The following is a 27,921-nucleotide window of genomic DNA, read 5'->3' on the forward strand; positions in this document are numbered from 1 at the left end:
ATTACGAATGATTGGAGGAGAAATATTGCGTATATAAAAGTTATTATTAACAACCAATATTCGGCTCACTGTTGAGCACAAGTCATCTCTCAAAATGAGAGGAGTTAAGCAAGTGGTGGAATATTAATTCCATCATTTGCTGGCCCAATGCGGATTGGCAGACTTCACACACGTAGTGTATTAAGAAAATTCTCAGGTATGAAGTTTCCTGACGAAGTTTTTCCTCCAACGTTTGTGGCACGTGAAATTTAATTTCTTAAAATGCACTTAACTGTGGAGGTGCATGGCTCAGGACAGATTTGAATCTACGCCCTCTGTATCAAAGGTAGAGGTCACATCCACTAGGCTATCACGGCTTATAAAAAATATTTTAAAGTTACTTAATAAAATAAATGAAAATCATATAAAGGACTGCTTTCAAAGTGACTTACATGGTGGTTGGAAAGTCCAAGTCCTGGCTGCTTTCATGACGCCCATGGTGTATGGTGCTACTCCGCCAAGCGATTGCGTAGGAATGGTGTGTGGTAGTCCAAAATGGGGTTCACCATTCCAAGGCGTAATACCACCACCATCAGGTTGGTACCACCACGCATGCGTAGCTGGGTGGGGTAGCGGGTTATTGATTATTTCCTACCCCTATTTCCATGATACACTGATAAGGGCGAACGTTCGTGGCGGTAGACAAATTGCTGTGGGGTGGTGATTCCAAAGGCAAAGGTATTAATTATGCAGCATACGGAATGATTGATTGGACTTCGTCCTGATGGTTTTCAAGAACGATCCTAATCGATATTGTGTTCGTATGAAATCATATTAAAAATTTGAAACATATTAAACACTAGCGGACGCCCGCGACTTCGTCTGCGTGGAATTCAGTTTTTCACAAATCCCGCGGGACCCATAGATTTTTCCGCGATGAAAAGTAGCCTATGTGTTAATCTAGAGTAAAATCTATTTCTATTCCAAATTTCAGCCAAATCGCAATTTAAAAGAGGAACAAACATACACACTTACAAACAAACATTCGCCTTTATAATATTAGTGTCATAATATTTTTATATTTATTAAAGTTTTTCATAATATACCACCAGTACAATTACAACCAGCAGGCTAATAAGTAATACGTTTACCTAGACGAAATTGAGATTCTATGTACGAGTAACAAATGTCATTCGGTGCTTTTTTCATCATTGTCAACCCATATTCGACTCATTGTTGAGCTCGAGTCTCCTCTCAACGCAAAATCATAATCATATCCTTCTTGATAAAATAATTTTACTACTTCGTTAATTATTATTAACCGTGTGAGAATATGTTAAATAAACGTTTTTATAATAAACTGCCACGTGAAACCACTGACATGTCCGTCAATAAGTTCAAACGTGAGCTTAGGTGTTCAACTGCGGTGTACTTATATTACAGCCTTTCTTGATGAATACTGTTTACCAACACACAAATTAAAAATGAGGGTATCACTAGTCATTTCACACTTAATTATAATTATAATTAACTTGTTCTTAAATTATCGAAAATTTTGATGAATAAGCTGAAAACAATTAGAATGGTTAATATATTTTTTACAACATTTTATAAACAAATCATGTCATCACGGATGTCATTTCATAACTTATTTATTTTAAATTATGTAAATTTAAAATAAACAAGTTAAGAAATGACATCCGTTTTCTACCTTAATTTTTAATTTATTTGTTAGTAAATATTGCTCATCAAGATAGGCTTTAGTATAGTTCTAGATAACTTTGTAAAAAGTTGATAAACATAAAAAAACTTGGCCGAGTTTGTTGTGAGTCTACTCGGACCAAGGCGCAGAACCCTTGTAATTTTAATTTTAAGGTTTCCACTTAATTATCACCATTAAATCATGACATAACTTGACGTTTCAAAAGTGCTTGTAAACTAAACCTAATTGAAATAAATGAATTTTGAGTTTATTTTATCCCGGATCATTACCTAATAACTATTTACATATAACAAGATTTGAGCATCAAACAGCATCTTTCTTCCATAGTCCAATGTCGCTAATTGACTTTCTTTGGTCATATTACACGAAAAGATGACACGTCCATAGAGAGACTGGTGCAAGGAAAGTTGGAGGGCACAAGAGCACGTGACAGGTCACCAATGCGCTGGACTGACCAAGTAAAAACCGCTCTCCATGACTCGCTCCATGAATGTGCTAGGAGAGCCACACTACAAGAGGAATGGCGACGGCTTGCCACCACACCCAAATGACGACCACGACCACTCTATCAAGAGTGTAACGACAAAGCAGAAGAAGAATTAATAACTATGAATCTGAGATGTACATCTGAAGTCTTCTACTATAAGGACATATCGCTTAATACTGTTCATCATCCAATGAATCTTCGAAAACATATAGTTTGATAATGGAGCGTTTTAGTCCAATTATACAAATGAACTAAAACTTGGTTCTTAAACTAGATCAGTTGATCAAGTCACAGAAAACAGTTATCATTCGGCCCCGGTAAGTTTACCTTAACAACAATATTTCACGTTAAACATATGAACTGGTCCACTTACACAAATACACACAGACCTACATAGAATTATTATAGTGATACACTTAAGGCCTACGCGGACTCACGGATGGGATGGTTTTTTTGTAAATTTATTTTAATACGTGAATTAAAAGCATACGTCTACTTAGTAGTAGGTAATTTTATGATAGTGTTTTATTTGTGCAATTAAAATTGATTATACATTATATTAAAATAATTTAAAGTATGTATGTCCTTAATACTATTTTCCTGTTCTGAACTTTCCTGTATATAAATAAAATCCTACCAGAAGAGATTGCTTTATCGCGGTAATACAAACATTCTACCTCTTCTATCATCATCATCATTATCAACCTACATTCGGCTCACTGCTGAGCTCGAGTCTCCTGTCAGAATGAGAGAGCTTAGGCCAACAGTCCACCGTGCTGGCCCAATGCGTTTTAGCAGACTTCACACACGCAGAGAATTAAGAAAATTCTCTGGTAGGCAGGTTTCCTCATGATGTTTCACCGTTTGAGACACGTGATATTTAATTTCTAAAAATGCACAGAAAAGTTACAAGAAAGTTGAAGGTGCATGCCCCGGACCGGATTCGAACCCACACCCCCGGAATCGGAGGCAGAGGTCATATCCACTGGGCTAACTTCTTCTACACTAGTGTCAAAAACTCTGTATATTTGTTTTATTAGTTGTCTCCTTGATTTGAATTGTACTAATTTCTATATTATTAACAATTCCAAATGAACAAAGGATTTTATTGAATTTTTTTTTATTTTGTCTTTGACTTTTGGACTTTAAATAAGTTTTTGTATGCTTGCGGACGCTCGTAGTGTTGCAGAAGTGGTCTGCAGATCTTAGTGTAACACTGGTGGATAGAATAAACCTCGACACTCTCTCCGCTGAAGTCCGCTAGTGTGCGTTGACCATTACTCACTCCTGTAGTGTCGCAGTGCGCTTTTTACCGTACAAATTGCAACGACAAAGTTGCCTATCACGACATGTATTCTCTATTTTCCACTGTGAAACCCATTTTCTCCATAAAATTGATAACACTGCCATTATCTGTTGTGCTGTGCTATTAAATAACATTGTTTTGTGGAATAACATATAATTCGTAGTGGAAATAGATATTGAAGTATTTTTTGACTACAAAGTAAAATTGATTAAGATTTTATCGTTCAGATAGTAGGTACCTATACTTGGTAAAAATAATTATGTTAAAAACATTTCTAAATATTTATTTATTATGTTAACTGCATTGGCTCAATGGATTCGAATTTTAACTGAAAATTTTTTGGAAGATTAAAATCTTAGTGCTATGGACACATATTAAAATAAACTATTTAAAAGGATTGTAGTTTAACCACAGAATACATATGTACAAGTATTAACTAAAACATTTGATTTGTGTTCAAAAAAATTTTTGAAAAATCTTTATTGATAAATAAGAAGCAATTTTGCCTTTAATTTTGACTCATATCTAATCCTCATTATCAATTAGGTTCATAACCCTACCCAGGATTTGAACCCAGAACCTCGCTTTTTGTAGCTGATTTACACGACTGTTAATTCAGATTCAATCTATACTAATATTATTGTGGTATTCTAGGGGGTGAATTACTGAACCGATTTTGAAAATTCTTCTACCACTAGAAAGCCACGTTATTTGTGAGTGTCATATCCTATATTTTATCTCCGTATTGTCACGGGAACAGGAACTACGAGGGTGAAACCGAGGGACGTCGGCTAATAGGTATACTATATATTATTCAAAAGTGTCAACTGTAACGGTTAGTAGTGAACCTACTATCGGTCCGGAAGGCATAATCTACTTAAAAGAGCTGGCACGAGAGATACACTATATAGCAGAAGATACGGTCATCATTTCTAGCTATGTAATTAAAATCCGTGAATGGATACTTAGATCTAAATTGCCCATTTTATAGCTAATTTACATTATTTAGCAATAAAAATTAGCAGCCGATATGCTAATTGTAAGATAAATCTATAATTACTATGCAAATAAATTACATTTCAGTTAGAAATCCTACCAGGAACACGCGAATTTTAGACGCCGATGTTTCTAAACGATAACTTTATTAGTAATTGAGTAAATCTATTTATTATGAAGAGCATGCGATGGCCACATCTTTGTCATTTTATACAAGCTGAAGGTTTTAGCGCTGCGGGCATGTGGATTTTTTGGATCGTGGGTGGCTAGCATAATAAGAAAAATCGTGTCACTATAGTTGTCAGTATCACTTCACGACAATTCTTCAAACAAGGTTTCTATCCAAGAATAGCTGACGCCGCGCGGTTTTACCCGCGTGGTTCCGGTTCCCGTAGGAATACGGGGATAATATACAGCTATAGCCTTCCTCGATAAATGGGCTATCTAACATTGAAAGAATTTTTGAAATCGGACCAGTAGTTCCTGAGATTAATCAATCAAACAAACAAACAAACAAACTCTTCAGCTTATAATATTAGTATAGATAATAATCTTACTAACTTAATCTATAGCTACATTAGTTATTACTATAGCCCCTCCCACCTTCTAGCAAAGACGTTTTGCTTACCTAGTTAAAGAAGAAAGAAATGTTTAATAGGAAATGGCGAAGAAATGATTAGTATTCAACGTTCAAGACCTTCATCACTTAACATCAGAAACATGATAAGAACTACGACATATTATAACTAAAAATAAAAGAAAAACAACTGTCGACTAATATAATAAAAAATATCGTTCTCTTTTTAATTGCGATGTGGAGAAAGAGATAGTGTGTTTTGACTGCGTAAAAGGTATAATGCTGGCTTATTCACTATCTTTGACGTATGCTAGTTGACTTATACGAAATTGAGATTCTATGTAACAAATGTCATCCGGTGCTTACTGGTGGATATCATCCTACTAATATTATAAACGCGAAAGTTTGTATGCATGTATGTTTGGATGTTTGTTACTCTTTAACGCCGCTACTACTAAGGCGATTTGGCTAAAATTTGGAATGGAAATGGATTTTACTCTGGAATAACACATAGGCTACTTTTTATCCCGAAAAAATCCATGGTTCCCGAAGGATTTGTGAAAAACTAAATTCCACGCGGACGAAGTCGCGCGGGCGTCGGCCAGTACATTATGTAAATAACATTTAATCAATTGATTTGATGTTCACTTTAATAGGTTGATAATAAAGATCAAAATAGTGAATAGGCCAGCTAAGTCAAACTTAATTCATCTACCTATGATTAAAAGATCTATAGATAAATAAATACCTATACTTCAAAACTTTACGAGTTAATATTTAAATCCATAAAAAGGGTTTGCCTTTTACAGTAAGTAGGTAAGGTCTAGTACTATCTCAAATCTAGATTACTGTTAATACCTTACTTGTTGGTGTTACAAATGAGGCGATGTAAATGAATTCTAATGAATTTTAATGATTTTCTGAAGTCACCGCACAGGGTCGGTCGCTTTGGTTAGACAGTATTGATTAGGTTCTTTTTAGGGATATCTAAATATTAAAAAAAGGTAAAATTTTGGTATTGTAATGAGTAATCTTTGGATCTACAGAACCGATTTTGAAAATTATTTTACCACTAGAAAGCAGCGTTATTTGTGAGTGATATAGGCTGTATTTTATCACCGTACTTTCATGGGGACGAATACTACGCGGATGAAACTGCGGGCATCGGCTACTTTAAGATAAAAATATCCAATAGGTCCACAGTAAACAGGTTATTTTTTATTTTAATTTTATATTTTTGTTTTATTTAATTATTTGGGTTACATGGGTTAGATTACTGTACCTTGTAGACTCTTTCCGTAACCATTCCTTTTCCCACGTGCATAAGTAGTGACTAGATTACCGAGCTATTACCAAAATTAACCGCCAAGTGATTTAGCGTACCAGTACGATGCCGTTTGAAATCTATATAGTCCGGGGTATACGACTAATGAACGTACATACATTTTATATAGCTCTTGGATTTTATGAAAGACATTGATACTTCATGTAGGTAGGTAACATTATGAATGTGTAATCAATAAAAGGCTCAAAGTCACTCAGCGGGCGATGGAGCGAGCTATGCTTGGAGTTTCTCTGTGTGATCGAATCAGAAATGAGGAGATCCGCAGAAGAACCAAAGTCACATATAGCTCAGCGAGTCGCGAAGCTGAAGTGGCAATGGTTCACACATAGTTCGTAGAGCCGATGGACGTTGGGGTCCCAAGGTGCTGGAATGGCGACCCTGCACCGGAAAGCGCAATGTTTGTTGACCCCCCACTAAGTGGACCTAGGACATCAAACGGGTTGTAGGGAGCAGCTGGATGCTCGCGGCTTTAGACAGGTTTGTTTGGAAGTCCATGCAAGAGGCCTATGTCCAGCAGTAGACGCCCATTGGGTGTTAATGATGATGATGATGAAGCAACATACGTAAAAAACTAAAAGATATGAAAAAAACAAACCTCGACGCAAACAAAACTAATGCTGTCGTTTTTGTTATTCCTATCATAATAACGAACCAAGCTTCAATCACAATCGCATCCCATTTATAACTATCACATACCTAATGTCATAGTGTTAATATAATAATTATAATATCTAATCTCTTTATTACACTATTAATAAAGTCTTAGCCCACACGAACAACATAAGTAAACACTAATGAGTTTTTGATACATTTGTAAGCTGTCGAAATTAATTCGCAACACTTAGTTACAAACGAGGCGATAAAATGCAGGTTTTCGTTTTCAATAAACCTATATCCTTGTTGGAAATTATTACTACATTTTATATAAACAAAATCCTACGCCGTCTGTCTGTTACTAAAAGAGTTTTCACTACTCTTGCGCAAAAACACTATCATATTACCTCTCCATAGCGGGGCTAAACAAGCATTTCAGCCTCTAGGAGCTAAAGTAATTTTGTTTTTTTAACTTTTGTATATTACGAATACCTACTAACCTACTATAAAACGGAAAAGGTTTAATTCATAACTAGTTTAATCATACTAAAATAATGACCTCTTCCAAACAAGGATTTTATTCGTAAATAGAATCATTTTATTTTATTTTATTTTATTTTTTATTTTATTTATTTGGGATCGAAAACAGTTGTGTACAATAATATATATTACAAAACTTAAAGTAAATTTAAAAACAAATAGTTTACATACACAACCCACATCTCTATCCACGAGTAATTATCCAAAATGTAGATGGGGCTGATAAAAATGATATTCAAATTAAATTATCTAACAAAGTGCTTTTATACAAAGAAAAGAAAATAATGAAATAAAAAAAAAAACAAAAAAAGAAATGACACAATTACAATAAAAATTAAAGTATATAAATAAATAGCAAAATTATTAATCGCTTTTAAGTGTACCGATGACCAACTTTTTAAAAGTACCTACTCGACTGGCAAAAATGTCTATGTTTTTGAAGTGCTTATTATACGTCTGTGTCATTCTTACTATTGGTGACCGTTTACCTGCATTTGTGCGGCACCTAGTAGTTGCAAACAGTCGATGTTCGCGACCACTACGTGCACGCATTTTATATGGCACACTATAGCAGAGTTTACGCGTTAAAGCTGTACAATCATATTTATTGTGACACAGATCGTATAAAAGCATGACTTCCAATTGCTTACGTCTTGATTTTAAGTCGAGCAGTTTATATCTTTTTAAAAGTTGGTCATAGGATAAGCGGTTTCTCGTACATTTGTAGTGCATAGTCCTTAAGAATTTTTTCTGAACAGTTTCAAGGCTCTTAACATATTTTTCATAATGAGGGTTCCAAATAGCAACAGCATATTCTAGTTGTGAACGAACTAGTGTTTTGTACAGATGAACATATGTTGATGCTTTCTTGAAATTATTGCTTGCTCTCATTACAAATCCGTACATTTTATATGATTTATTTATAATGTTTTCAATATGTATGTCCAAGTGTAGTTTACTGTCTAATGTAACTCCAAGATCTTTGATAGTATTAACTTTTTCGAGACTAACACCACAGAGCGAATAGTTAAAGTTACTTACAAATTTTTTCTTCGTAAAAGTGATATATTTACATTTATTTAGGCTTAAACTAAGTTTATTTCTCAAACAATATTCTGTAAATCTATCTAAGTCAGCTTGAAGGTTGTGATGATCATCCGGCGTTTCGATAGTTTTAAATATTTTAAGGTCATCGGCGTATAGTAGAATGTTACTATGGACAAAGCATTTATAAATGTCATTGATAAAAATGATAAATAATAGAGGTCCTAGGATAGAACCTTGTGGAACACCGGACGTAATCACAACTATGTCTGATTCATAACCGTTAATAACCACTTTCTGAGTACGGTTTGTTATATACGATTTAAACCATCTCCATAAATTACCACGTATTCCGTTATAAGCTAGTTTTACAAGCAACATTTTGTGATCTACCCTATCAAATGCCTTTTGATAATCAGTGTATATAGTATCAGTTTGTCTGTTGTTGTCTAAGTTTTCAAATAATTTAGAGGTGAATTCCAGGAGGTTTGTTACCGTGGATCGCTGAAGAACAAAACCATGTTGCTGTGGTATAATAATTTTGTGAATTGTACGATAAATGGCGTTGTGTATAATTTTTTCGAAAAGTTTAGCGAGCACAGGTAATATAGAAATTGGGCGATAGTTTTCCACATCTTTCTTAGATCCTCCTTTGTGCACTGGTACTATTCGTGCCATCTTCCATTTTGTAGGGAATGTGCCTTGTTGAAGGCACATGCTGTACAATATGCACAATGGTTTGCAAATTGTATCAGCAGTTGATTTGAAGAAGATTGGTGGAATATTATCTAGCCCAGATCCTTTTGTTACATCTAATTTTTTTAGTCCTAGCAGTACATTTTCAACAGTAATAGTTACTTGGTTTATAACATCACACGAAACGTTATCACTACCTTGTGTAATATTTTCTAAATTAAAATCATCAGTGAGATCTGATGATACAAACACAGAGTGGAAAAAATTTGAGAATAGCATACAAACTCCAGTAGGACTGCTTGCTGTCTCATTTTTATAAAATACATTGCATGGTATGGATAGACCATTTTTCCTGTTCGAGAAGTGTTGCCAAAAGTAGTTCACATTAATTTTAATACTGTGTTCGACTAAATTCATATATTCATCATAGCGGATTTTAGATTCAACTTTAAACCTAGTTCTAAAGATACTAAATACTTCATAATCAGATATATTATTATATTTTTTCCACTTAATCCATGCCTTTTTCTTATTTTTAAATATTTTGATCAAAGCGGAATTAAACCAGACGGGAAAAGTGTTAGATTTTATAGTTTTAGATGGTATGTGTTTGCGAATAAATCCATAGATTATTTCATAAAATGTATCAACAGCACAATTAGCAGTTTTGTCTTTAAATATTTTTCCCCAATTAATACTTGAAATTTCTTTATTGATAATAGTATAGTCAGTATTTTTGAAACAATAACGAGTTTGGATATTTAAGGGAATAATAAGATTTTTATGGACAAAGGGAAGCTGCATATAAAGCGGAGGGTGATGCTTATCAGGCGGTACTAATGAAGTAGGTGCATTTGATATGGTACATTCACGTTCAGAAGACAGTAATAGGTCTAAAACATGTCCATTATCATTTTCAATATAATTAAATTGTATTAAATTCAAAGCTGACATAAATTGACAGAGATGTTGGCTAGCTGAACATTGAGTATTCGTTAGTAGGGGTTTTAAATGCCTACCAGTATGGTTCCATTTTATTGACGGCAGGTTGTAATCACCAGCAAGGTGTACAAAGCAATTAGAACTATTTAGTATAACTTCATGTAAATAGTCAAAATATGTTGAGTATATGTCGTAGCTTAAGTTTGGCGGTATATATGTTACCCTAAGATGTGGCGGCCGCTCTGTGTGAGCAGCTCGACCAGCAAATAGTCCACGATCGGTGGCGGTGGCGCTGCGGTGGAGTGCGCAGGCGACAGCGCGAGGGGCGCTGCGGACAGCGAGCGGCGCACGGCCATCAGAACGCCGCCACCGTCCCGCCGCCCGCTCGCCACTCGATTCCTGTCGCAACGGTATACGTGGTATCGCGAGTCTATAAATTCACTGTCAAAAATATCACTGGTTAACCACGTCTCTGTAAAAAGTATTATATCATAATCGTACATAAGTATATTCATATAGACTGTGTGGAGTTTAGTTCGTAATCCGCGACAGTTCTGATAATAAACTGATAGAAACTTATCCATTAAAAAACAAATATGATGTAAATAGGAGTAGTAAAGAGAATAAATGTACTGGACATGTGTAATAATTTTTCAAAATATTAAAGAAATTAAAAAGAACATTTTCAATAAGTCTTTGTTTACCTAGTTCGCTATGGGTGTAATAATATGTACATAATGTTATTATAATAAATGTATCTTTATTTAATTGAGAGCCATAACAATAAGAGACTGTTTTGTAAGTTAATAATATATAAATGAGTTGAGCTAAAATTATATAAATGAGTTGAAGTGTGAGCCGACATATACAATATGCACAATAACATAACATAAATTTAGGTATAGTTTGAAATCTAAAAATAGCACAGTAAAAACATGATACATAATATGACAAATTATGATTAGACCTCTCATGTTTCCATTTTATCACTATTGTTGCTGAGACATTTAAATTTGCTGAAATCTTTATTAGACCGCACAGCGAAGGCCGGCGAAGTATCCGTTTGTCGTACCAGGATTGTCGCATTTTTGATCCATACATATTTGTATTTATACTTTTTGGCTTCTTCGCGACACAAACGAAAAAGCTGTTTGTTTTTTAGTGTAAGATGTTCGTTCATATAAATATCGTGCGACTGACCTGAGATACCCAGCTGATCACTTTTCATACCTCTTATCTTACGAAATGCACTTAAAACATTGTCGCGAAGAACACGAGAGGTAAATTTAACAATGATGTTTTTGGGTCTGTTGTTATTTTGATTTGCATGTGGCACTCGGTGTATCGATATAACATTTGTTGTTTGAATAGGGTATTTAATTTTTGAACCGAGTGTTTCTAGGATACCTAATAGGTTCTCATTTCGCCTGTCAGGCACATTACAAATTTCAATATTACACTGCCTTGCTTGCTGCTCTAAACAGTCAATTTTATATTCCATGTTTGAGATGAGGTTTATGGCATCACTTGTATCGCTCTTGATTCCGTCCAGGTTGCAGACTTTTCGTTCCAGGTCACTGTACTGTCCAGCCTGAAACTGCGTGGTGGCCTTTAGCTCTGCGACATCTTTGGTCAAGCTTGTCAAACCTATTTTCATGTTGTCCTGCTCGTTCCGCAAAACACTAATTTCATGTTTTATCTCAGTCAAAGCATTATGAATGTCACCCCTGATTTTACTGAGACTGTTGTCCATATCGTGGTGCCATGCCTTGAGCATACTCTGCAGTTCCTGCTGGAAGCTGCGCCAGTCAGTTTCTTGGTGAGAGGTAGCCCTTTCAGGTAAATTACTGGGCGCAGAATCTTTAGAAGTAGGTATAGCTGCGGCGCGAACTGGTGTGTTATCTCGGTCGCCCCGGTGTCGACGCGTGACATTATTGCAGGTAGGACACTGCCAAGAGGCTAAGTAGTCTTTTGTAAATGACAAATACTGATGCTGGGTTATATTAAGGCACTACATGTGATATGACTGTTTGCAAATTCTACAAACCATAGATGACTTTTCTAATATACGGCCACAACCACTACCGCATTCCATTTTCACTTTTTAATTTGTTAGTTTACAAAATTTTAAATGTGACGTTTGTTTACGCTAACACTTATGCACTATTTCTGGCTAAACTTCTGGAAATTATGTACTTTTCTTATTGTAATTGCTTATATTTAACTGTTATTTGCTTGATTAAACTTGCAGAATGATAAATATTACACTGGGAACAATTTTAAAGATTTATTTTTTACAAGACGCGCACGATGTACGTGTCCACTTTCCAGCGCCCTCTAGCGGAATGAATCATGAAAATTTTATATTAGAACGAAATGCATCGTTCTTGTCTGTGGAATGCGTTAATTTTTTTTCATTTGATTTATAATGAATTGCGAGCTGCGTCTGCAAATTTTAACTTGACTGAATTATTTTATTTTCTCGCAGTCGTAGTGAAAAATATAGTGTTACACACGGGGCTAAACCCATTATAAACTCGGTTTCTATTTTAGCGGCCCTAGCCTTACGGCTCGTGTCCTAAAAATACCTCGTATATGTATAATGGGTCTTTTTAGCCCCTTGTATAACAATCTACTAGGCCCGCAAGACTGTCAAGAACTCGAGTCTCCTTTCAGCATGAGAGGGGTTGGGCCTGAATCCACCACACTGGTATGCGTATTGGCAAACTTCACACACATAGAGAATTACGAGTAAGAAAATTATCAGGTATGGATACCTCACGAATTTTTTCCTTCAACGTTTGAGACACGTGATATTTCTTAAAATGCATATAACTGAAAAGTTGGAGGTGCATGCCCCTGACTGGATACCAACCTGCGCCCTCCGAATTGAAGGCAGAGGTCATATCCACTAGGCTATCACGTCTCTAAAAAAGGCTTAACTTTAACAAATTCAATTAGACAAAACTGCCTGCATTACCTAGTTAATCGAAACCCACAGTTCGCATAATGATCTGTCTCGTTTGTTAAAGTCTTTATATACCGGATCACAGTTAATAAATACGCTTTCAATTGCCTTATCTCTTATGTTTTAATAGCGATTACGTAGGTATCAGGGCACGTTCAAATTAACAAAGCGAACAGAAGTGCTTTTTCAATACGTACAGTAAAATCTTTTTAACAAAATATTCAACCGAATTCAAAATCACAAAAATAAACTAAATTTCATTTTTCTGTTTTTAGTGTGCTCTAGCATAATGAACGAAAGCGCCACAGTATACGGGCAATAGAAATGACGAAGTTATGACGTAAAAAAAACACTAAAAAAATACATAAGCGTCGAATTGAGAACCTTCTCACTTCTTTGAAGTCAGTTAAATATAAAACCAGGGTCTGTAGCCATGTGGTACGTCGATTCTCTTCTTACAAACGATAACGTTTGTTTAACGCTAACGCAGCTTTATCAGGTGATCTGTCGATAGCAAATATAATTCCAATACACTTTTTAATTTTTGAAAGCGTTAGCGTTTGTAGATAAAGAATCGTGTTTTGAATTCTAAGATAGCTGATTTTATATCTATCTTAAACGCGACCCGCGACTTTGTCCGCGTGGAATTCTGTTTTTCATAAATCCCTCGGGAACAATGAATATTTCCGGTTTGAAAAATAGCCTATGTGATAATCCAGAGTAAAATCTATTTCTAATCCAAATTTCAGCCAAATAAGTTCAGTAGTTGCGGCGTTAAAGAGTAACAAACATCTGTACAAACTTTCACAATTATAATATTAGTAGGATATTTATATACTACGTATGTAAATACTTATATAATGTAGAAATACATCCAGACACTGTAAAACACCCATGCTCTTCGTACAAATATTTTCCAGTAGTGGGAATCGAACCCACGTCCGTGGATGCAGAAATTAGGGTCACTGTCCACTGCGCCACGCAGGCGATTAGTTACTAAATAATACGGCTAACTTAATTCATAATTCATATTTGCCGGACATTATTAGTTGGTGTGAAATAATAAATATATTCATAGAAATACTACTGTCTGTCGATACGTTAATGAATTTGGCACTAAGGCGTCAAGTTATTAATTATACCAGTATATACCGTGGTTTGTGATTGCACATGACAGGAGTCGCTACTGAGCGGTATAGTCCAGTCAGTATCTTCCAAACCGTTTTATGCCGATGCCATGAACAATTTTTTTTATTATTACTAGACTTGCACTTGACTATAATCATGCCTGGTGGAAAGCAATGATGAGGTCATCACTCTTGCCTTGAAGGTGCATAAATCAAGTGTTAGGAAACACAAAAACCGGAAGAGCATTCCACATCTTCACTGTTCTTATAAGAAACGTCGTTGATGAAGGATGCCAATTTGCATGCTCGCTGTTCTGTGGTAGAATGGGGATGGAGCACTTCCCGAAATATATATGGTAAAAATGGGACCACCCTGGAAGTAAACCTTTTGAAACAAAAAAAGAATTTTCAAAATCGGTCCATAAATGACGGAATTATCGCTGGACATACGTAAAAAAAAAACATACCTACAGTCGAACGTAGAACCTCCTCCTTTTTGAAAGTCGGTTAAAAAACCGAAAGACGTTACGTCGATGTTGAAGAGTTTACAGATTCATTCCAGTCAGATATACGTCTATATCGCGATGACCAACTTAGTCTCATGCTAAGCCGATATTTAGCAGACCCATCCCATAGGTGATATGTCATTCGACTTGTCATCTTGTCTACAAAATGTGAATATATTTTTTTTCCCCACTCTACTACTATGTATAAATATAATATCATGAAGTTTTAAAAGTCCAGTTAATTTACTAAAGCTTGTAATATGAGTAAGTATATAATATAATGTAATAATACAAAATATACCTGGCTCAACAAAAACATCGATATCTCAAGTATTTTAATATATAAATTATCTGCATCGATACATAAATGCAAATGACTATTATTATTAGAGATATTATCTTACAATCGTGACTTGAAGTTTGCTAGCTACTTAAAGCGAAGCTATAGACCTTTTGTTAGGAAATTTGCCACTCATGGCAGTAATCTCGCGGTCACATAGATCATATCCCGGGAAAACTCTTAACATGTCATTATAGACAATAATCTATTACCATAAAAAAATGGAACCGATTTTAAACACGTACTTCAGTTATTTTGATTTTAACACAAAATTACTGAACCGATTTTCATGAAAATTAAATGGGACCAATCTGGAAGTATACTATTTTAAACACAAAAATAAATTTTCAAAATTGGTGAATAAATTACGAAATTATGATGTATCAAACATAAAAGAACAGCGTTGAATTCAGCACTTCCTCCTTTTTTTGAAGTCAGTTAAAAAGACGAAAGGAGAAATAGAGACAGCATGGCATGAAGAAAATCATTGCTATCCCGTGCATTGCATTGCGTGCATGCCAACTAGAACAACCTTCTCTGAATGCTAAGATTTAGAGAAGGTTGTTCTAGTCTGTGCAAGTCGGACATTCCCTGCTTAAGGGTGGTCCTTTTAGGGAAGGGAAAACATCGTGAGGAAACCCATAAAGACGTTGAATTGCACTCGGATTATGATAATTAATAAATTATCGCTCTAAAGTGGCAGATAGCCTTTATAGATGTTTTAGTTTTTGCCCGCAAGTAATTTATGGTGAACTTTGACGATATAAATCTTCGGGAGCGCAGTTAAGCAACGCCACGATAACCGACCGACAATCAAACTGTGTTTGTATAAGACACCAATTAAAATCGTACTGACCCAATAAAACATTGTTGAGAATTGACGACTCGATATAATTCAATTTTAAGTCACTATTAATTATAATTGAAACACAAAGAGGCTAAGATTATAACACTAGCTGATGCCGCGCGGTTTTACCTACGTGTGTCCTGTTCCCGTATGAATACGGGGATAATAAACAGCCTATAGCCTTCCTCGATTAATGGCCTATCTAACACTGAAGGAATTTTTCAAATCAGATCAGTAGTTCCTAAGATTAGCGTATTCAATCAATCAAACAAACAAACAAACTCTTTAGCTTTATAATAATAGTATAGAATTACACTATAAATACACTTGCGTAATATTCTTTTTTTTTTAAAAAAAACCTGCAGGAACTATGGATTATTTAAAAACCCCGCAGGAACCATGTTTTTTTTACAAATCCCGCAGGAACCATGTTTTTTTTACAAATCCCGCAGGAACCATGTTTTTTTTACAAATCCCGCAGGAACCATGTTTTTTTTACAAATCCCGCAGGAACCATGTTTTTTTTACAAATCCCGCAGGAACCATGTTTTTTTTACAAATCCCGCAGGAACCATGTTTTTTTTACAAATCCCGCAGGAATCATGGTTTTTACAAATCCCGCAGGAAGCATGATTTTATACAAATCCCGCAGGAAGCATGATTTTTTACAAATCTCACAGAAACCATGGTTTTTTTACAAATCCCGCAGGAATCGAGGATTTTTTCAGTATAAAGGTCTATGTTCTGATTTAAGGTCCAATTTATATCTCTAGGTACTAATTTTCATGCAAACCATGATTTTATTCAGCAATTTAGATATGGCAAAGGTAACATACAGACAGACAAACTTAAATAAGCATTTATAATATTATTATGATCATACGAGTATTTCATTTTTTTTCATCATTTACTTTGCATGATTTGAAAGTAGATAAGAATGTATGAAACGATGGTGTCATTACGGTGTTCACCATGTCGGAGCGTTACACCATGCTCACACCATGACGCCATTGTTGCATCTACAGCACAATGCGTTACGTCACGTCGCACGCGCCGCTAGCTCCGCGCCGGATGCAGTTTGCGCGTCCCGGTGATACACACTGCTACAATGGTTAGAGAGCAAATACTACACACGATAGCTTATTAGCTTATACCATATATTTACATGGCTATACATAACTAATAAGCTACTAGGAAATAGTGGTCTAAGACGGATATGACGTCAGGTGGCGCGACTGGTTTCCATAAAGAGTGGGGAGTTAGAGAGGGGTAATGATCGGTTGGCGGGAACGACTTGCGATATAAGGCGCTCGACGTCGGCTTCAGCATACTCGTGGCGTTCGAGCCGTCCACATTTCGTGTTGTGTAATTATTTATGGGTTACTTGGGATAGGCGGGGAGAGTGACTTGAGTGGAAAAGGGGAGTGTTGGTTAACTGTCAAAGACGTCTTTAACCCTACACACAACGTTCACAAGTGCGTGACTCCATTCAAGGTCATGCTCTGCCATTTTAGGGTCTTATTTTGGTTACAGTTTGATTTATTAATTAGGTTGTTCTGACAAATGTTTTGAATTATAACATGAGTTTTTTTGTAGTCCACTACTGAGTCTGCTAAAACTACATTAATTTACCGTGTAATACACGGTTTTCAAATTTTCCTAATGTCCAAAAAGCTGTCGTCCATTTTGTGACGTCAATAACACACTGACACACAATAATTATTATCTAATATTTTTGTCAAACGCTCCATTTGTATGGGATTTATTACAGTGACGTCATGAAACAGTTAAAATATAGACTGTCATGGAGGACAGGCGTTTTTGCTCGTAGTGTTAAAAACATTTACAAACTAAAATTTTCATGTAATCACGTCTCAAAAATATTTGAATTTTTTTTTTAGTCTAGTAGAACGATAATGAACTGTATAAGACCATTTTAAAAATAGTGTCAACTAGCCTATTCGTCCAGGAGATCGATTCTTGTTCTTTATACTCGTCGATGTAATATTGGCCTATAACAAGTTTTAATACAATTTGAACTTTATTTTTATGGGATGGCAAAAATAACAACGACGTTGTCATGGAAACGAGCGATGTCCCATCGCTGTAACTATACAGAATGCAGGAGCAGTTCGTCGAACATACGTGCAGTGTCGTTCGAAATTTCGCAAAGTTGTCACGCGTCATCGTCAAGTGGAGCGCCACCGTTTCCGCCGATTGTAAAGAAAGTAAAATTGTGCGTAACGTGAAATATTTGCACTCAACCGAGCGGTTACTTCACTACCTGTAGGTATCTGTAGGTTAAAGGGCTATAGACAATCTTGGAAAATTTACTATATTTACTAGAGAATTTGTTGCTTAAGCTAGCTAGCTACCCAAAAAGTTGTCTAGTTCTATAAACTAGACAACTTTTTGGGTAGGGTTCTTTTTTTTATTTTATTGTACATTACACATAGTTCGAAGAGTCAAATCAAATCAAATCAAATCAAAAATCATTATTTCAAGTAGGCTCAGTTTACAAGCACTTTTGACACGTCAGTTGACTATTTATAAAGATTCTACCATATATAGTCGATGGACGTTGGGGTTCCAAGATGCTGGAATGACGACGCACTACAAAGTGCAGCGTTGGTCGACCCCCCACCAGGCGGACTGACGTCATAAAGCGAGTCGCAGGGATTCGCTGGATACAGGCGGCTCAGTATCATGACGTTTGGAAGTCCCTAGAAAAGGTCTATGTCCTGCAGTGGACATCAATCGGCTGATAAGAAGATGATGATGACAAAATACATAAATAACTTAATCTTCTTAAACTAAGCGTTTTTGTGACGATGGCGAGTTCATAGATGCGCTAATTATGATTATATTTATTACGTATCTATTATAAATAGGTATTTGACGAATGATAGGAGACTCGTGATTAATAGTGAGCTGAATATGGGTTGTTATTGTTGATTTGAGGAAATCTGAAAGTTTTTCCTGTAGCTCTCCTACCCTGACAAATTCAAATTGAACATTTAAAATGTTTATGGAGTAATAAAAAATATAAAAAAAAATTACTGCCCACCACAAAGTTCTCTTTTTAAAGGAGAAGGGAAATGGAGCTTTATACTGCTTTAGAATACTAAACTATATTACGATTACTATCAGCGCGGCTATTCTCTAACGATGTTTTGATAACTCGCAAGTGGGAGTTTCGAATTTAGCGCTATCTTTCTCATTCTACAGTATCGTGTTAAACAGAGAGAGATAGAGGTGAATTCGAAACTCACGCTTGCGAGTTATAGAGTTATAAAAATATCGTTACAGAATAGCCTAGCAGATGTTAATGATAATGAACTTTGAGGCATATACCACCAACTTTCACACCACCACCAACCATCCACTTCGGGTTTAGAATTTTTACTGAAAACTTCTTAGAAGAATGAAAGGTCATGTATTTCACAACTCGAACCCAGTGCCTGGTGATCCAAATGCATAATATAGGCTAACCAATTGGCCAACTGATCAATAACTATATTCATACTCAGTCCGAGGTAATTGCTCTATTTAAACGGGCAAGAACAAGCGAATTATGTTACAATCGATAAATTGTATGAAACACAATCCAGCACTAATCTACGGTTACAATATTCGTGTCTGTAATCCAATACTGATTGAATAGTTAGGCTTGAACGTGACTACTAGTGTAACGGGTAACTAGGACAGTAATCTGAGTAAATTTCTGTCTAAAAAACATTGAAAAATTAGCAAAATTATATGTCGAAATGTAAAAAATAGTTATTATTTGTTAAGTTTGAAACATCAATGGCTTAGAGGTATACCTAATCTTTTTTTAACACAAAAATGGAACCGACTTCAAAGACGTGTTTCAGTCAGTGCCATCAGGATGATAGTCTATAACATGTTAACTCTATTCATGTTAAATCTATCTATACTCTATACTAATATACAAAGCTGAAGAATTTGTTTGATTGAACGCGCTAATCTCAGGAACTACTGGTCCGATTTTAAAAATTACTTCAGTGTTAGATAGCCCTTTTAACGAGGAAGGCTATAGGCTATATATTATACCCGTACTCCTACGGGAACGAGAACCACGCGGGTAAAACCACGTGGCGTCAGCTAGTTATCCGATAACAAAAGTTTCATAATCATATTTTCACATAAAAAAAAGTTAACTACAATAACATTAACAGCCTACAAAATAACGAAAAACGAATTAAGTTTGCAGTAAAGCGAATACAATGTAATTTAGAATTTCAAGGAAACTGAACATTGTGTTTTATTACCATGTGAAAATGTATTAGGAAATGTTTTAGCATACGAGTATGTTGCTTCATAAAGATTGAAAACATGACAACTGATGAGTTTTCACACTTTTACGTAATGCTACGTAGATTACACCTACCCTTTGCCGAGTTTTACTTTGCATTTGATCACATTCTGGATCTTTGCAATGCGTATTAGTAAGAAGGATTTATAAGACGAAGGTCCTGGGTTCGATTCCCGGCAGGACCGATTGAGGGTTCCTAATTGGTCCAGGTCTGGCTGGTGGGAGGCTTCGGCTATGGCTAGTTACCGGCAAAGGCGTACCGCCATGCGATTTACCTTTACGGTACAATGTCGTGTAGAAACCGAAAGGGGTGTTAGAAATTTCATCCTAATCTTAAAAAGTTAGCCCGCTCCATCTTAGATTGCATCATTACATGAAATTTACATTTTAATTTACATTGAAATTATAGTCCTGTTTGTAGAGAATGAAAATGAAAAGAAATTCTTTAGGTACGAATTTGAAAGACTTAACAACAATAAATCACCATTTACATTTATTACAAAATTACATGAAGAATATTTAAATGAAGTAAAAACTATCTAACCTTCCACCTGAGTGTTATAAACGCAATTTATTAATCCTTTGTGACAACTAAAAGTTTCTGAGATAGAACAATAATATATACTGTAATGTTGTGTGTTTTCAAAAATAAATAAAACTTTACTAATAAATGAAATAACGAATAAGTGTGAATATTCCCAAAAGATTAATGAATACTTTGTTGAATGAATTTCGTTGCAAACATATTTCGCTTTGCATAATGTTCTTTACTGTGTTTTTATAAGTTACACTAGAATAATATTATTTCCATGAAAATAATTATGATACTGCTATATTAAATAACTAAGTTAAAAGAGAATAACTCGGCTGAACTTAGCAGTCATAGTAAGTAATGTTTTTGTACTTACATCATAAAGAAAAGCTTGTATATTTAGTGAAGCACACAGAATACCAGTCGAAACCTGAAACAAGCAGATTAATAATTATAATACATAATTAATAATTAAAATACATAATCTAACCATTCAGACATAAAAAAGTTAAAGAATGTGAAAGTGAAAGAGTAATATTTAAATCCGTAAAATAATAATATTAAACAGCGAAAAACCGACGAACCCACGCGACAACGTCACCCAGGTCCGACAAAATACTCTCTACGTACGTTTCACCCCGAAACCGGAGCATCCTCAGGAGATGTTGACTCTACAACGTGCAATTCCAAAGTACTAAAGTAATTTTTGTAATTGCAAGTTGTCGAGGATGTATTTTGTCGGACCTGGGTGACGTTGTCGCATGGGTTCGTCGGCTTTTTGCGGATAATAGCAAAATAAATAAATTATTATATATTCATGATGAACTTCCGCAAAGTAACGCCTGCTTCTATCCAATATTTAGGAGTGTTAGGAGTTAGGAGTGAATACGACAATAGATCAACGGGGCGGGGATGGAACCTCCACCCCTCAGTGATGAGTCCGACCGCTCTTACCGTTGAGCTATTGAGGCTCATGCTTTTTTTTTTATTCTCTACAAGTTAGCCCTTGACTACAATCTCACCTGATGGTAAGTGATGATGCAATCTAAGATGGAAGCGGGCTAACTTGTTAAGAGGAGGATGAAAATCCACACCCCTTTCGGTTTCTACCCGACATTGTACCGGAACGCTAAATCGCTTAGCGGTACGTCTTTGTGGGTAGGGTGGTAACTAGCCACGGCCGAAGCTTCCCACCAGCCAAAATATATAATATGTATACATAACATGCTCGGAAAGCATAATCTTCAAAGTATACTCGCACAAATAATTCTTTAAATTACTGCAAGTGAATAAATAGCAATCACAGTACACAGTAACCGTAGTTTCTAATATTAATCATTAAGTGTATCTAAAGGTTGCGGCGTCGAATATCGATCCAGTGTCCGTGGCATTTGGATTGCCTGTGTTTCGGTCTGTAGGTGAAATTAAGGGCGATTACAAACTAGCGTATTTTTTACGCGTTTACACGCGCGCTATATTACGCGCTTCAAAAATCCGGACTCGCGTAAACGGGCATATTTCGCGTAAACGGGCATAGTTCGCGCGAACCGGTGGTGTCGTGTCAGTTTTTTTTCTCTGTTGTAAAGTACCAATTTGGTAGTTGATAAAATTACGATCTAGCCTACTTATGTGACTAATTAGTAATTTAACTAATTAGTCACATAAGTAAGTTTAACCTAAACTTATAATATATTATTATTATACTAAAATAATGTCCAATAACTTAATCTTGGTCTTTCACTAACTATTACGTCTTTAGGTCACTTTGTTCACGTGATCTTCCATAATACGTCAGTATCAACATAACATATACGAGCTAGAAGCGCGTAAACGCTCGTACGAGTTGAGCGTGTGCCAAAAGGCGCGCCTATACGCGCTCACTAAAACTAGCTCATACGCGCGTATAAAACGCTAGTCTGCAACCGCTCTAAGGCTTGACACATACGCCTATCGTGTACTTTGTAGGTTTGTTGCTCAATTTGGCAATTGTTTCCACTTATCATCAGGTAGGCCTAAAAACTTCCCCTAATTCGTCAGTCACATAACCGCACAGCATTACTATGTGATACTAATTATATTCTCTACCATGCTCTTCAGACTGGAATATGCTTAAAGATAGCAATGAAACTTGCGGGCCGAAATAAGCCGATGGTAATACTTCCAGAAATTTTATAAAAAATTCTCTGTTTAAAACGTGGGTACGTACTATATAAATGCGATGGTTTTTTTTTGAGACCGAATGGACCATATTTCCTGCATCATCCATATACAAAAACAACGGATGTAACAACACATTGAAGGAACCGTTAGATACATCAATAATTAATCTAATTTTGAGATAATATTTCAGAATCCAAACACGCTGTGAGAATTGGTACATCGTTGATCTACTTGGAACTAGAGCGTATAAGACGCATGTCTCGAATTGAATATAACTAATCTGTACGATTTGTTTGTACGCTTTTGTTAGTTCGGTTGATTGATACACTGCATCCGGTAATTGGTGAGATTGTTGTGATAAAGACGTAATACAGTTAGCAAACCACGGTTAGTTAGCAAATGACTTTGGTTATAAATTAAAAAATAACTTGAAAGGTATTTTTTTTTAAATTCCAAAAAAAATATTTTTAAAATCCTCTTATCAAGACCTTTCATTTGATGTATCACACAATGAAGTGAGCAAAAGTTTTTTTTTCAACTTTCCATCTTACCCCCCATATTTAAATGTTACCTAATCACGATACATCCCTGTATTTGGGTCACTAAAATTTTATGTGTACCTAATTTCAACTGGATTGGTCCAGTACATTAGGAGAAAACTGACAGACCTGAAAATGTGTGCGAGGCGGATTCTAAGGATTCCGATTTTGTACTACGTACGTTCGGAACCCTAAAGCAATTAAAATTATACAACCGTTTTACATTCTGAGAGGAGACTCGTGCTCACCAGTGAATATGGGTTGATAATAATGAATACGTATACGTTATCAACCCATATTCGGCTCACTGCTGAGCTCGAGTATCCTTTCAGAATGAGAGGGGTTAGGCCAATAGTCCACCACGCTGGCCCAATGCGGCTTGGCAGACTTCACACACGCAGAGAGTTAAGAAAATTCTCTGGTATGTAGATTTCCTCACGATGTTTTCCTTCACCGATTGAGACACGTGATATTTAATTTTTTAAAATGCACACAACTGAAAAGTTGGAAGTGCATGCCCGGACCGGATTCGAACCTACACCTTCCAGAATCGGAGGCAGAGGTCATATCCACTAGGCTATCACGGCTCTGACTAGGCTAAAAACAAAGCCATGACACGGATTTCAAATGAACAAAAATAATAATAGAATCGATAAAGTGATTCAAACCCGTATAAAATTATACAGAAATAAACAATTAAACATTTTACTGCAATTAACAACACCATTCTAGATAAAACGAACGTGAACTGATTTATGTAATTAATACCTGGCCAGTAAAACAACGTTTAATAAAGTAAAAGATAAATAATGATGTGTTTATTTTAATACTATCGGACGCCCGCGACTTCGTCTGCCCTTAGACTTCCTTAATCGGGCCCTGTCGCAAAATCCGTTCTAACGCACTTTTATTAACTATTAGCGGACGCCCGCGACTTCGTCCGCGTGAAACTCGATGTAAACTTTCAACTACCTATACTAACTACTATTACTACTAAAAAAAAAGTATCCTATATCCTTCTCCTGGCTCTAAACTACCTCCCTGCCAATTTTCAGCTAAATCGGTTCAGCCGTTCTTGAGTTATAAGTGGAGTAACTAACACGACTTTCTTTTATATATATAGATAATATATCTCCCTGCCAAATTTTTCCTTTCGCTTTTATAAGCATAACATATACAGGGTGTTAGGAAGTATTTTCCATAACTTAAAGATGTCGACGAGATAACATAAAGGGACTGAACTGAATAACGAATATTTAATTAACTAAAGAAAAATAAATATATTTTCATACACAGTAATTCAAATAATTCCGACTATCTATGCAATACACGCCTTTATATAAGAAAGGGATTGTTTTCACTATCGTTAAACAGTAAAAAACGCTTTTACTCAGTAAAGTAATAGTTAAAAACCTTAAGCCTTAACCTTGGGCCACTAGCTCCTGGCCTATAATTGGTAGAAACCGCAAGCATTTTGTAGTATTTGTGGCAGTGGTTAGATCGTGTTCACACTGGGGCGTCAACGATCGAGGCGTGGGATTGTGTGTGTTTTGGACGATATCAAGGATTTTGTCACACTAAACTGCCAGCATTTTGTAGCAATATTTATTACACTGTCTGCACTTTACAAGTTCACTCGTATTTGACAGAGTCCTTAAATTTGATCCACTTGCTCCTGGTGTATAATTGGCAAAATCCGCAAGCATTTTGTAGCGATATTTATTACAGTGTCTTCATTTTACAAGTTTATCCTTAACTTTAAATAATTATTATCGACATATTTCACTACATGAAATTAATATTGTGTATATTAATTTTTTTATGAATCAACTACCCTATTGGCATAAACCGCAAGCATTTTGTAGCAATAGTTATTACATTGACTTCGCTTTACAAGTTTGGTCATATTTCACGAGTCCTTAAATTTGATTCACTTGCTCCTGGTCTATAATCGGCAGAAACCGCAAGCATTTTGTAGTATTTGTCACAGTGGTTAGACCGTGTTCACACCGGGGCGTCAATGGTCGAGGCGTGGGAGAATCGTGTGTGTTTTGGACGATATCTAGGTTAAAATGTATTTGACCATCGGTAGTTTTTTCACAGTTGTGAAAACAAAAGGAACTGATTGTGCTAATAAATAATTGTCTTTTTTTAAATATACCTTTATTTATATATACCTTTTTTATAATAATAATATTAATAATTCCTTATTTCAGGTAATTCCTTATTCACCTCCTTACCTCCTCACCTTATCACATGGTATGATATACGTGATATTTTATTTTTTAAAAATGCACATAATTGAAAAGTTGGAGGTGTATGCCCCGGACAGGATTCAAACCTACGCCCTCCGATCTAAAGGTCCATAATACCATATAGTACCAATAGTTGTTATTAACGCGAATCACGCACCACTATGCATTAGGTTAGAATCCAAAAAGCAAACAATACATACAAAATATCATTAATTCGCCAACACACACATTAAAACCAACCGATGTATATATGTATTGAATATTCATACAGTAGCTGAATGGGGTATTGTGTGTGTGACGAATGGGGCCTTATTCCCACCGTCCGTCCAATTGTGTTTAGTACAGTACGTACCTCGTACTGTACTAAACACAATTTGTGTATTGTGAGGCCAAATTCGTAGCACAAGGTCGCTTGTTTGTGCTTGACAATAATTAGCCTGGTATTTTGTTATGCCAGTACAAATTACTTACGCTAGACACTAACCATCCAATAAGTCCACGTGCCTGCAGCGATACGGCAGGACATCCGATAAAACTGATCATGTGTTGGTCGTCTTATTAGATAGTGGGTTAGATATTTTTTTTTTATGTTTATTCTTTACAAGTTAGCCCTTTACTACAATCTCACCTGATGGTAAGTTATGATGCAATAAGATGGAAGCGAGCCAACTTGTTAGGAGTAGGATGAAAATCCACACTCCTATCGGTTTCTACACGACATCGTACCGGAACGCTAAGTGGCAATACTGGTGGTACAATAGTGGTGGTAGGCAATTACTGTTGTAATGTTATGTTATATAGTTCGCGCGGCGAGAGTTTGGCTTTGACCTTCGGATGGAGGGGATTACTGCGCATGGGTACTGTCACGCACACAATACTTTTCCTTTTTTATGTACCAGGTTGGATATTTGAGTGGGTCAAAATTCATGTATAGTGATAATAATGCTAGAAAATAATACGAAGTAGATAAACTTCTTCATTTATTAAAACTATTGATAGTTATTTTACATATTTAAAATGTTTATACAGAGACAGCAATGAAAATTCTAAATAATTGTTTTTAATAAAATTATTTATTCCAAGATACATGTAAAATTGGTACATAAGAACAAAAGAAAACTTAAAATAATTATTAAATACAGTGTGTCCCTGGATAATCTGCAACACCAAAAGGGGGTGAAACTACACCAAAATGTAATTTAAAAAAGTTAACATTAAAAAAAAGTCTTAGCAGCAGTACTATTCAGATTCTGAATCAGTTAACGGTTTAACGCCTTCTATGAAATTACCGCATGGGTCATTGGTGCTGCCGACGTTGCACGAAATTGTGCAACGTCTTTTGCTTGTTGAGGGTCCGGGTTCAGGGCTTCCTCGGTCGCAGTTGTCATCATCATCATCTTCATAACCATCATCAGAATCATCGTCTTCGGAACTATCATCGGCGCGAATTATAAATTGCTCGGTAAGTAAATCAACTACATAGTCACTCTTGGCGTACTCTTCTTCTATATCTTTTACCTTCTTACATATTTTTTCCCATTCCTGGGCACCCATTAAGGATACTTTTTCTTTGATAAGTTTGGTACATTCTTGTAAATTCCATTTAACATTTTTGCTAGCTACATATTGTTTAATAGTAGCCCATGCCATTTCTATGGGGTTGAGGTCTGGATGGTAAGGCGGTAATCTCAATATGCTATGGTTTGCTTCTGCTAAAATTTGATCTATTGAAAAAGTTTTAAATCTTTCTTTATTAGCTTTTATCATGTTGTACAATTGTGGCTTGAGCATTGTTGAACCATATTGTATGCCTTTATTAGTTAGCCAATTTTGCATATCGGCTTTTTTGGTATTGGAGGACGGTGCTAAATCCCATTGTTTATTGTGGTATGAGGCGTTGTCGACAACCACTACAGAATTGGGTGGTAGGTTGGGAATTAATTGTGTCCTAAGCCATTTTTCATAATTCTCGTAATTCATGTTGTCGTGATAGTCCCCTGTTTTGGTGCCGGCTTTAAAAGTTAATAAAGCATTTGGTATAAACCCAGCTTCAGATCCTGCGTGGACTATCACAACTCGTTG

The 27,921-nt window shown here is 35.7% G+C and overlaps 2 protein-coding genes across 6 annotated transcripts in view; both read right to left on the reverse strand.

Annotated features, from left to right (window-relative positions):
• LOC112054819 (ras association domain-containing protein 10) overlaps positions 1-27,921 on the reverse strand; it is a 136,987-nt gene that overhangs the window by 51,349 nt on the left and 57,717 nt on the right. For 3 of the 5 annotated variants that reach the window (XM_052888580.1, XM_052888579.1, XM_052888583.1), the window contains one exon: positions 21,262-21,315. The exons of 1 other annotated variant lie outside the window; for it this stretch is intronic. The gene's annotated coding sequence lies outside the window, so the exon portion shown is untranslated. Of the gene's footprint in view, positions 1-431; positions 513-21,261; positions 21,316-27,921 lie in introns of those variants that run through there. One more of the 5 variants, XM_052888582.1, reaches the window with a different exon arrangement.
• LOC128199369 (uncharacterized) lies at positions 27,079-27,819 on the reverse strand. Its single transcript, XM_052888569.1, has one exon. The coding sequence runs from the start codon at positions 27,817-27,819 to the stop codon at positions 27,079-27,081; it is 741 nt and encodes a 246-aa protein (XP_052744529.1).

Source organism: Bicyclus anynana, chromosome 23 (genome assembly GCF_947172395.1).
Source record: "Bicyclus anynana chromosome 23, ilBicAnyn1.1, whole genome shotgun sequence".
Classification (NCBI taxonomy): Eukaryota; Metazoa; Arthropoda; class Insecta; order Lepidoptera; family Nymphalidae; genus Bicyclus; species Bicyclus anynana.